The 12,623-nt window shown below is 37.4% G+C and overlaps 1 protein-coding gene across 1 annotated transcript in view; it reads left to right on the plus strand.

Annotated features, from left to right (window-relative positions):
* Positions 1–11,688, plus strand: part of SCG5 (secretogranin V) — a gene marked incomplete at its 5' end in the record, with an annotated part of 13,482 nt that extends 1,794 nt beyond the window's left edge. The window contains 3 exons of the mRNA XM_010169797.1: positions 1,373–1,485; positions 7,038–7,091; positions 10,824–11,688. Of these exons, the coding sequence (XP_010168099.1) occupies positions 1,373–1,485; positions 7,038–7,091; positions 10,824–10,919 (263 nt within the window). The remainder of the gene's footprint in view (positions 1–1,372; positions 1,486–7,037; positions 7,092–10,823) is intronic.
* Positions 11,689–12,623: the final 935 nt, after the last annotated feature.

The raw sequence follows: 12,623 nt of genomic DNA on the forward strand, positions 1-12,623 counted from the left end.
GAATACCTAAGCCTGGAACACTTGAGCTTGAAGACTTTTGGATTAGCAGTCGCAGAGAGCACATATATGTCCAGCTTCCCTTTGTGTTTTCTACCAAAAGACACAGATGATCTGAGAAGGTCTACCACGTTTCTGTTGTCACCTGCTTCTCTCTTGAGATGACCATGTCCCTGCTGAGACTGAAATAATTTTTAAGTGCTTGTAGTTAACTTTAATGGTGTCTGAGTTACTTAGCTGTTATGGTTAGTTTTCCCCTGTTTCCTATTGGCAACTTTATTTTTTTTCCCCATTCTAAGGAGAAAAGAGAGAAAGCAGGATCTGTTGGACTTTGAATAACCTCCTCAGGTCATTGAATCAACTCATTTTTAAGTCAAGTCATCATGTTTCCCATATCTAAGGGAAAAAGATAATCTGTCTGCAAATCTTTTTACATGATGAACTCAAAAGGACAGAAGGGGAAGTCCACAGGTGTGTCCTCTGGAGTGCCCGTGTTCTGGCAGATGTAGCTGCTTGGATGTCCAGCATCATGCCCCGGGTGGTAGGATCTCCGTGGGTAAATCTGAGAGGAACTTTGGCTGCAAGCTCCCCGTGCTGACAAAGCAGAGGTAGCTCCAGGAGCAGACTCTATCCAAAGAGCTATTCTGGCCTCAAGTTGCTGGATCTTTGTTTAAATCTAAAGATGACTTACTTTGGTAAAAAGTCCATAAGCTGATTTTTAAAAGGGTATTATCCTTAATGTGACGCTGTCTGCAAAACCATCCGTTGTGACTAAAGGAGGTTTCTCGACCCATCAGATTAATTGCCAATCTGCAGAAATGTCTTCAGCATAAAACTTCTGCCACATTGTATTTTTATGAGAATTTACGATGGATAAATGATCTTGAACAAAGTAGCAAATGAGAAATGGAGTTCCATTAAGAGCTACTCAGTGAAGGAAATGTCTTTGCTCACAGCATTGTTTTACCATGAACTTCAAAAGTATTGCCTAAACAATTTCTACACAACTTCCTGTGGGCATTTAAAAATGAAAAGAGGATCCATTCTGAATCAGAAAAACATGCAGTTCTATGTAAAATGAAGCTCAGTCACTAATTTAAAAGAAAAACAAGGAGGAGGAAGAGAGCTTGGAAAATAAATTTGTTTAGTTTTGAAGTTTCATTAAGTTGTGTGTGTTAAAAAAATGTTTAAATATATCCTGAAAAACTCCTTTCAAAAGAAAAAAAATACCTGACATTTTCCAGTCATACAGTTCTTTAAATGTTTGGAGTTTCTTTTTAAATGGCATAAATGCATTTAAGAAGTTTGCTGACAAATGTGGCACATATTGTGTGTTTCAAAGCTACTAAGCACTAACACGAACATACTTTTGCAGTTGATGATGGGTGTCTAGAAAACACCCCAGACACAGCAGAGGTCAGCAGGGAATACCAGCTGCACCAACACCTTTTTGATCCAGAGCATGACTATCCCAACATGGGCAAGTGGGTGAGTACATGTTTCTTGCTTTTTTTTTTGTTGCATGTGAAACTGGATATTGTCTGCTGTGTGGGATGCTCTGAAGCCACAAGGAGAATATTGTGCTTAGTGCTGGAAAAATTGTCACCCTAAGGGAAACTTCTCCAAAAGGTGAAGGTAACTTGCCCTTAAAAAATACAGAAATAATGCCTGCAATCAATAAAAGCCCATAAAAATAGAAAGTAGAAATCCTTGTCTTATTACCCATCACAAAGCATAACAATTATGTTTGTGCTTGTTAAATGCAAAAAAACCACATTCCAAACTACAGTGAACATGTAACCAGAATTAGTGCAAAATTTAGCACAAGATTTCAAAACATCACAGGGCCCTAATTTGAAAGATTATCCAGGTTCAGTGACTATTCACTGTTCAGCTATTTAGAAGCTAAAAAAAACCCCCAAAACCAACCAACAAAAAAACCCAGTGCCTAACCACCTTAAAAAATCTAGATCCAGACAACTTGCTCTAAGGAATTGTCGCTGGTTTAGGATTTTGGAGGGCTTGATGCTGTTTTTCCCTCTATTCAGGTTGTGCACTATATTATACTGAAAATTTATTTTACATGTTGCATATAATAAATACAGCAAGCTGCACTAAGGGCAAAAATCTTGCTCTGAGCGTACAAGGACTTTAATAACTCCAGCTAGACTATTTCTGCAGGCTAGAGGCTCCAAAGAGAGCTCTGCCGCTTAATCTTAGATTACATCAGTTAAATGTCCAATCCCAAATCCATCTTCAGGCGCCAGGAAAACAATAACAGTGATCATAATTTATGCTTGTAGAGCAAATCATGAGATCTCATTTTACATTGTTATAACACTTGACTTAAGATTGCCCTAAACCAGTGCTCTGTAAGCATATATCGATAAATGGACTTGTTTGGCAGCCTCTTCTCCTGCTGTAATTGTGAGACAATGATTCATCGTTTATAATCAAACCAGTGTAAGATTTATAGTCTTAATTACTTATGTGAGTGCTAAATTTCTAGAGAGGATCATGCCAAAAATCCAAATTTTGGAAACTCTTGTAGCATTCTAAGTAATTAGCATCAAAGGTTTTCATTTTAAAAACACCAGATGGTGAACTTTCTTATTTATGCCAGATTATGCTGTTAGTTTTCTTATTATTCATAAGTAATTTACTTTCATAATACCATTTTGAAGACTATAAAAGCACTTCTGTAAATCTTTGGCCTATAGCAATATTTCAGAATCAAGCATACGTACTGTGTTGTCGTCAGCAACGTATATACTTAACAAATGGTAGGTAATCATTACTGAATACTGGCCTTTTTTCATTTCTCCATCCATCACTGCTAATTCAGGGGAAAAAACTGCTCACGCATGGATTAAAACAGATTCTTAGGTACTAAACAGTAATCATATCTAGCTGCAGTGTAGCCAACTCCAGATCTTTTTAGTTAGAGATGAAACAGCTGGTAATGTGCATGAGCAAATGTTCTGCCGAGATCCAGGAGAATCGCCCCAATTGCCTCCTCATTGTATATTACTATGCATTAAAAAGATAAATACAACGGTATCTGGTTTTATGGCTGTTTTTTTTTTTATCTCTCTGGAAAAATAAGAGCAGAAAAGCACTCTAAAAATTAGCTGTTTGAGACGTGGTAAAGGGGAGATAAAGTAGATCAGATCTTTTAGGTCACTTACTGTCATCTGGATGAGGTTATAAATGACCATCACGGCTGACTGTGGGCTGCCCAAGGTGTAACTGTGCACATCTTCGTCCTCCCACTGTCCCCAGCCACCAAACTCCCCTCCGCCTGCCAGCAGCCCACTCCTGCTTCTCCAGTGGACATGCCTAGGACCAAACTCCCCAGGGCTGTACCAGCTCTGTATTTACAGACTGCATTTCCACGACCTCCTGTGTGCTGTGAAGGCACTAGGCTGTCACTGCCGTCTGAAGCCCTTGGAGCCGGCGTGTCTCCTGAACCCACACGAGCTGGTGTGTGTGTGCAGCTCTCCAGGGAGCCTCTCCCCTGCCTTCTCCTGCCACAGGGTGGTTGAGGCAGTGTTACAGTTCCCACTGACTTGTCCTTTCTCAGAGCCAATGTGCATTCCTTAGCGTGACCACAGTAAAACCCAAATGACATTAGCAGGTCAGGAGAAGACCTGCTTGTTCATGAATAATGGGAAAGAAACAGGTTGGTTGGTTTGTTTCTCTGGTGACAGACTCTCATGCTTGCAAAGCTGTCAGAACTCTGCAGTACCCTGTGAATAGCAGACCCATTTTATAAGGGTAAGACAAGTCTAGAAGCTGTCTCACTCAGCAAAGTGTATGATTCCATGTAGATGCTAAATATTATGTGTAAATACTGCTAATATTTATGAAGATACAGAAATCATAACTGTATACTCGGTTAGGGGAGGAAAGAAAAAAAGAATTTTCCTGTCTTTGAGACAACTCTCCTTATATCAATATGAACCTGTGGGAAGTCTCGGGAACAGATTCTGTTTATAGGGTGAGATAACACAGCTTATACTCGCCTCCTCAGCACCAAAGACACCTTTTTTTTTTTTTTTTCCTTCTCATATGTGGAAAATGTAGAGGGAACAGTGGGAATAGTAAAATGAGGAACTTTTGGAGGTTTCTACCCTGGTGTGCAACTATAGTTTCTAAGATTTCTGGGAGATTTTTTTTTTCCCTTCAGTTCAGACTCTTCCTTGGAGGAGAAAGGTGCTTTTCATTTGAGTTTGCCTTTTCCACATCTTGCAATTTGACTCTTTAGATGGCCTGAAGAAGTGTTGGCATTCAGAAAGACTTGCATGAAGATAGTTTGCAATATACAATTTACAATACAAATCTAAAAGCCACTTATATGTAAGTTGTCATTTATTGAAACCCAAAGCGTTAACCACTACCACGTGTAGGGGTTAAAAAGAGGAGGGAAGTTCAGCTGTGTTTTCTGGCACCAGTATCAGTACAAATAGAAAATTAAAAGCAACTATGTTTTTCATTAACACTTCTTTTTACTGAAGCAACAGATAACATTTCACTCTAAGGGCAGAAATAATGCCAGTTTTGCATATCAGCTACAGTGGAGGGATCCAAGACAGTCCAAAGGCAAATAGGAAGTAGGGATAGAAACATTCGACAAAGTTGAATTCTTTTTAAAGAAGTAACCATCTCTGGCTTCTTAGTTTTAATGGAAACATGAAACTAGTCACTCAGGTTTTATTTTATTCCAACTCCAGTTGTAGTGAGCAACATTAAGTGCATCTTTCTTTACCAACTGATGTTGTTAAATATCTGGATGGCAATAGGGATTATTAGGATGAGTTATAGTAGGTTTGGTCCTCCTCTTCGATTTCAGACAGCACAGCTGGTTTAGTTCAGTGTAGTATGTTTGGTGCAATAGAAATTGCCGTGCTTGATATTCCTGATAAGACTGTAAACTGACTGAAAAAAAAAGCCCTCCTGAGAGGGTACAACCTCGCTAATGCAATTTTCCTTTCAGTTTTGCTTAATAATTGTGCAGGCCCAGATTACAGAGCTGCTGATTTTTACTGACTTAGAGAAGTTTCAGTGAAGTCTGAAAGATCTGAGGGTAAATCTCTCTGGCATTGGTTAGTTGGCTGTAAGCATTTTAACTTCTGAGTTTTTCCCACCCACATCCCAGCCTGTAGTACCCTAATCCCAAGTGGCCAGGAGGATGGAAAGGAAGCTCCAGGAGTGAGGGGAAAGTACCAATTCATGCAGCACGTCTCCATATGAGGTGTTTCTTTAACTGGAGAAACTCTCGTGCCTTCATTTCTAACAACTCCCAGGTGAGGGATGAGGATGGTGAGCGCTTCATGGGCAAATTTTGGTGGCTGATGAGCTCAGGCCCTTACGCAGTGGAACATATTTTCAGGGTTGCTCTTACCGTACAAGCACACTCTTAGCTCATGCTTCATAACCTCATTTGCTTTGCACTCCACATAATGCTTAAGTAGTAGTTACAGTCTTAAAACATTCCCAAACAGACTAAACAAAATACGATCTTCCTGAGCAGGAACAGTTCAATTGTAAGGAATTTTCCTGAGTGACAGAAATGTTAACTCCAGCAGTCATGAAATTCTTTTTATTTCAGAAACACTATTTTTCCTCTTGTGAAAAGTATAAGGTCAAATAGTTTACAAAGAGAGGCTTCAGCAGTGCTTTGTTTCCTAAAGAGAGTAATTTACGCATCCGAGGGTTTCTTTAAAATGTTAAATTTAAGTTTTCCCGAAGTGAGTTTGCATAAATGACTAGCCAAGAATGTCTCCCTTGGCCAACTTAATCTCTGTTCCCTTTTGGCAGAGCTCAGACAAAATAACTGAGGTTGGGCAAGAGATAGGCCTTGTGAATTTGGGGTTTAATGAACATGAGAAGTACAGAACAGACAATTTTGGCAGATTTCATTGTAACACTTGAAAATGTTTGTTTTTTCTCATATCAAGGCTGCAGAGAGGGTAGAAGTGTTTGGTGAATTTGTCTTGCACTAGAATTACACTTTCTATTTATATAATCAACGTTAGGTCAGTTGTTTATAGCAGAATTAATGGCCTTGTTTATACAGTGTTCTGCTTTTATACATGTAGTTCTTCTCTCCTTCCATTTTCAGGTTAGGGTTTGGTTTTGTTTTTCTTCATAATACACAATTGAAACAAAATGTGTTGAGCATGTGTGTGTTATTCCAGACTTTATTAGAATTCACTACTTGTATGAAATACAACAATATGTGGATGCACTTATGTAAACTATGGTCAGAGGGGGTTTTTTTGTGTTGGTTTGGTTTTTTTTTCTTCTTTTCTCATCATCATAACTTTCTCTTCTGCCAAGATGTTTTTGGCAGTTTTTAAAAGGTTTGCCATTAAAAATGTTACAGACCAAATGGTTTTTAGAAACTTTATTGAGGGCACTACTTAAACAAAGGAAGAGTTGGCGCTGAACTCCTTTCAGCAGAACTTTGCACTGGGAAGTGTTGATATCTGGAAGGGAATAAGCAAAGACAACAAAACAGTAGGAATGACGCCGATTGCCGTTTTTAAAAGGAATTAGAAAATCCCTTGTAAAGCAAATATTTTTTTGCTCCTGTTCTTGTGTCACCTCAAATGTACAAAAAGATGTACCAGAGGCAGGATTCCTGCTTATTCTCCCTCCCACTCTTATTTTTATTCTTTTTTCCTTCTGCCCCCCCCTTTTTTTTAATATATATGTATGTATACCATGTATCATATGACGGGGAACATCCAGTCTATGTCATTATACCAGCGTGTACTTGAAGCACTTATTGTCTAAATACAGCTGATAACGCGGTGCAACATAATGGAAAATTACGTGCTTTTTAATTGTTGATAGGACTGTGACTGCTCCTGAAGAACTGTTAAATATTAGTAGGAATATCCAAATATTTGTTTGTGGTTTATCTTTCCTGTAAAACTACACACCTCTCTAAACTTGCTAATGTTTAACAGCAAAAGTAGTATTTTAATAAAGACAGTAATGAATTTGATGACTGCATTTTTTTCCCCTTCCAGAGCAAGAATTTACTCCTTGAGAAGATTAATGGTGGTCCAAAAAGAAGAAAGAGGGTAACTATCAGAATATTTTATAGCCCCTGTATCATCTAGAGAGCTAATAAGAATTAAAATCATAGTGTTGAAATGAAGAGTTAGTCTAATGCATCTGCATTATACCTTAGATAATGCATAAAGTCAGGAATCTTTGTGGTAAACTACTGCGCAGGCTTCAAGACTGTCCACCAAGTACAAGATGTATTTCTCTAAATAGTCTGTTGCTTTCAGAAGATGCACTTCAATGCAGAGCATTAATTTAAAAACTTTATATTATATGTGTTTTTAAATTGATCCTACTTGCATGAAACCATTTAAAATTATTTAGAACAGAATTTATAAGTTACCTACTAAAAATATTGGTAAAATTAATTACCACTATCCATGCATGTTTTTGGGTGTAAATGACAGTAGAACTGGTTCTTTAGCTGATGTAATTTGATTCACTCTCAGATTTAACTTGGTTTAAACTCCTGTCTCTGTGTCCCACTTGCTTGAAAGACAAAGATTGAATGGGTTCTCATCTTTCTGCCCCTGAAACAAGGAAGGCAATGCACATATCACGGGGAACCTCTGCACAGTCCACCTCACCATGTTCTCTCTTTTTTTGGTAGTGCCAGCCTTTCTTTTATCAATAAATCACTTTCAAGCAGAGTCAAAGTCTTCAGGTTTGCTGCTAATACATATATTTTTTCCAAGAAGTAAAATTCTAGCTCTCTGCCAGAAAGTAGCTTTTCAAAATATGACAGCACAGTTTATATTGTAAATGAAGTAAATTTGGTTGAAAAAAACTGAAGTGTAAGTGAGGATTATATATTTATTTATTTGTTTAACTCTCAAACTTAAAGTCTTTGCTAGAAAGGGAGAAGATGAGTTGATTTCTTACAGGTTTACACATCACTAGTAATAAACACTGTTCAACCATAAGTTAATGATCTATCTTGAAGTTTGTGACTGCCTCCTTCTTACATTTGATTTTCAAGTTTGTTAGTGGAAAAGGAAAAAGGGTAGGCACCTGATTCTGACTCTAAAGTAAGTAGAATTTACTCTGGAAATAGTTATGTGGAATATTTACTAATAACTAGAACAGCATGTTAAAGTAGGATTAGTGCAATGTATACATGAGGGAAAAAAGAAAAAAAAAATTCTGTCTGTGTGCTGAATGATGTAATCAGACACAAAAGGAGTAATGGCTGGAGAGACATGACAGCCACGTGGCCAGGGGCAGCCCAGAATTTTGGAGGTGAAGCTTCAATTTCTTGCTTTGCAGGAGATTTACTTTCTTAGCACAGATTTATTTTCTTCCCCAGACAAAAACCAAGACCACAGGCAAGTCACTTAATGGTAAATTCATTATTATTTAAAATATTTCATTGTTTTGCAGGAAATACTGTAATGATTGCTACTGCTTTAATAAACAATTCAGAATTTTCACTTTATCAGCAGAAGGGTAACCTAGAGCTGTCAGCAGCAGACTCTGTTTTTCCAGAAACCAGAAATCCCCGGATACCCCTCCTGTCTCTGCGGTCCCTGCCACTTCTCCATGCCCTTCTGCACAGACAGAGAGTTTAGGGAGGACAGCCTCTGGCAACAGATGGGTCTTTTGGGTCAGAATGTCCCAATTTTAGCTTAAAGCAAGTCCTTTATAACTGTGTATGCAGTAACTGCATTGTATCTATACAGCACTATAGGGTAACAGTCACAGAGGTACTACTGGAGTCTACAGAACTATATATTCTGTGTGTATATTCATATATTTATATGGATGCATATAAACACACAGACAAGCATACATAGACATAATGAGTATATATAGCAAAGGTATGTATTTGCCGTTTGTTACCATGTTATATTTTTTGCAGCATTCCCAGTGCAAGGCAAGGAAGCACCTCTAATTTCACTAGCAGCAATCCTCTTTTTTAAATTTCTGTGCATGAGCATAGGTAGCCCTGTCCAGAATGTAATATCCCAAACACAACAGGAGTGCTGCTGTAGTAACAGAATCGCGTTGCCACGGGCTTGGAGCTGTGCACAGAGGTACTCGGGAACCGCGTTACTTGGACTACAGCACAGCTGTATAGGATTAAACATTTTTTAGTCAAATCAGCCAAAATTTTTGTATTATATTTTGTGTTCTCTTTTGTCGGTTGAGAAGGATTCAAATTTTTATGTATTCTCATTCTCTTCTTTATTTCAAAAAGTAGCAAGCAATTACCAGTCGAAAAAAAGACCAATTAATCTTCCTAAGAATCTTCAAATAATTCCTAGAAGTTTATGCAACAGGCAGATTTCACTAAATTAACATTAAACTGAACTTCTTTAAACAAACACAAACAAATCATTTACATGTGTCTTATTTTTAACAATTTAAAGCACTAAATTAGTGTTAGTTTTATTTTCAAAGATTTTTCCACATTCATTTCTGGTTCTTAATATTTTTATGTTTTCACTTGCAGCAGGCAAAGCACTCAAAAAACAATAGAAGAAAGTAAAAGGGCTGCTTTACACTGTGATTAAGTATTAATGATGGCATCTACAAATCTAGAGAAACCCAAGGGCTTAAACTCCAAGACAGACAGTCCAAATCTTTTCCAGAGATTTGACAAGTACTTGGGATATTTAAAAATAAATATTTCATGCCCAATTGAAAAGCTTCCCCCCCTCCCACCCCTCCCATAGTTTTTTGACTCCAACATTTTGGTAAAAGCAGCACAGAAATATCTCAAGAAAAGTAATTTCTGTGATACAGCCAGGCTGACAAGAATCAGGAGATACTGGAAAATTTGCATTCCTCCAACGTTTGTCCTTAGGCAAACAATTTTTATTGGCATCAAAAACCAGCACAGTAGAATTTTTGTCTCTATCTGGGAGGGAGAAAGTATATACTTGAATTTTGTTTACACTGACACTGTAACAGGCCAGAAAGTGTAAATAATTCTGAAGCTCCACTAAACTGCTTGATACTTGCAAATACAGTAAATGCATTTTATTCCATGAGTATAGATAAAATTCAAGTGTAGGCTTTCTACTTTACTATGATCTCCAAAGAGTTTTGAGATAGGATCTGTTCATCTTCAGTCTTGCGTTGTGCTGCTTACATGGTGCAAAGTGAAGCTAAACCCTCTCTGGGGATGATCTTTCCAGCATTCCCTTGTTCTGGCAGCGACAGGAGAGCCATTTCCTATGCCAGAACCTTGCTTGGCTCTGCTTCTGTGCCAGCAGTTTTTTATCTCAGCATCAAGAGAGGAGGCAAGGAGGGGTTTCCTGGAGAGGAGATGGGCTGAAGAAGAGACTTGGGTCAAAAATGGTATCGTGGTATCTAACTTGTCTCCCAGCATAAGGTCCATCAGAGCTAAAGGTTACCTGTACTTCTCTAACAAGTTCTGTCCTGCCTCAGGAATTAGGGAGTTAGATTTGCTGCTGCTTCTCTGCTGAGCTGAGGAAAGTAGGAGTGCAGCAAAAAGACAAATGTTTAAGTCAGATTGTCCTATATTCTTGATTGTCCTCCTTCACTTGTATTTTTTTTAGTGGATTGGATTGAATTCTTGCACACAAAAAATATTAGAAAACAAAACATTGATTGACTTTTAGATTTACTCTCTGGGGGCAATTTCTTTTTTATTTCTTTTTTTTTCTTCAGTCTGCAAGTATTTGACAGATAAGAAATATATACATGTATCCACTAATTCTAGTTACCTTTCATTTGCTCCTCTGTTTCTAATAAGTATAAATAATTTTAAACTTTTTCAGAGTGTGAACCCCTATCTGCAAGGACAGCGACTGGATAATGTTGTAGCAAAGAAGTCTGTTCCACATTTTTCAGATGAAGACAAAGATCCTGAATAAGTACAATAAAAACGAATGATGAAAATTCGTGCCATCCTCTGCTAGATCGTAATATTGCTTATATATAATCATCTATTAAAATCCTTGTGAATGGCAGCATGTTTATTATTTATAGAATTATAGATGAAAAACAGCTGTATTTATAACAGTATGTTCTCCTAGATAACAAAAATATGGTTCTGCTTTTTGTTAAGTTATGGTAAAAGGACATTTCTGTTGTTTTTATTTTAGTCATGGAGCAAACTTTAAAAATGTTAGTCATTTTAATAGCTAACGTGAGGTAAATGGTCTTAATGAGCAGCTTGTAAATAGGAAGATGTTAAAAAAATGCCCGATCTGATTCCAACTTTTAATCTTAAACGTTACTGTGTTTGACACATGAAAATTATAGTTTTATGTTTTGTTCACAAATATTGTTACTTAGCAAAGACAAAGTATTTATTTTACCCAGAGAATTTTGGCTTTTGGTCTATTTTAATAAACATTTAAGCAATCTACAAGGTTTGCAAGTGACATTTTCCAAAATATTTCAGAGGCTCGTTTGTCTCAGTTATTGCTGTGCAAATTTAAAAATTAAAGAAATGCTTTTTGACTCAGTCCACTGGAATATTTTTCTGTTAGTTTTAATCTTTCCATGTCTGCAACTTTCCTGAACACTTGCACATCTTTCTTATCAATGGTACTGTTGTGTGGAAATTAATCTCCCCTGCTGTTCCTTGTCTTAGTAACAAGCAGCGTTTGTGCATTATAATGTGCTTAAATTATGTGTTCCTGGGATATTATAAGTGAAGATGGAGACATTTGTCTATGTTAATAAGGTTGTGTCAACATCCTCGGAATCTAAATACAGGATATGAAGGTCATTACAGTTGATGATCTTTTCAAAAACTATGATATTCTAATAACACTATTAGCTATCACTACTCTTGAAGTTGCTCCAGGAAGCTTAAATTGCCTTTTTGCCCCTAGAAGATTGAAGAACTTTACATTCCAGAAAACTGAGCTCTCCCTTTCTGAAAGATGAGAACATAAAATTACCTAAAATTTTGTTATATTCAGTGTGCATCTGAAATGTTTCAAGCCATGTGTATGGGGCATTGGAATTATGGAAAGGGGCATTAGCTTACAGCTTTGAACTTCAAATCTATGGAAAAAAAACGTCGTTTCCTTTCCCATCCTACAGAAACACACAGTAAAATAATGATGACCCTTTAGAAAAGACAGATAAGGTCCTTACAGAAACTAAAGGTCGTAGCTACATAAGGTTACAGTTAACAGCACAAATATGACTGTGTATGGCATTTGCTTTTTCTATCCCAGCACTTAGTGATTTGTAATAAATAATGTCTGCAGAGAGTCAGTCCTCTCACGTCATTTACGGGTAGATTGCAAAACTCCGTAACACTCTAGGCTGAACTATCTTGTCTGTCATCATATTTCCTCTTAAAAAAAAAATCTGGAAGAGAAAACTAAATAGTATGTAATGCAGTGAGGTTTATACTCACAGGTGACAGGAAATTGAAGAGTTTGTGTGAATCGCAGAGCTCCTTCCACTTCCAGTGCCTGGAATGGGATGGGAGTAATCCAGCTGTTCATAGGAGAGAACATGTATTCTCTGCTTCTTAACCTCACTCTTTTTATCTGCCCTTCTGCTTAGTCTTCAGGTTTTGAGAGTTGCAGAGTTGCAAAGGTTGTCTCCAAATC

This window comes from Antrostomus carolinensis, unplaced genomic scaffold (assembly GCF_000700745.2).
Source record: "Antrostomus carolinensis isolate BGI_N321 unplaced genomic scaffold, ASM70074v2 scaffold8816, whole genome shotgun sequence".
NCBI lineage: Eukaryota > Metazoa > Chordata > Aves > Caprimulgiformes > Caprimulgidae > Antrostomus > Antrostomus carolinensis.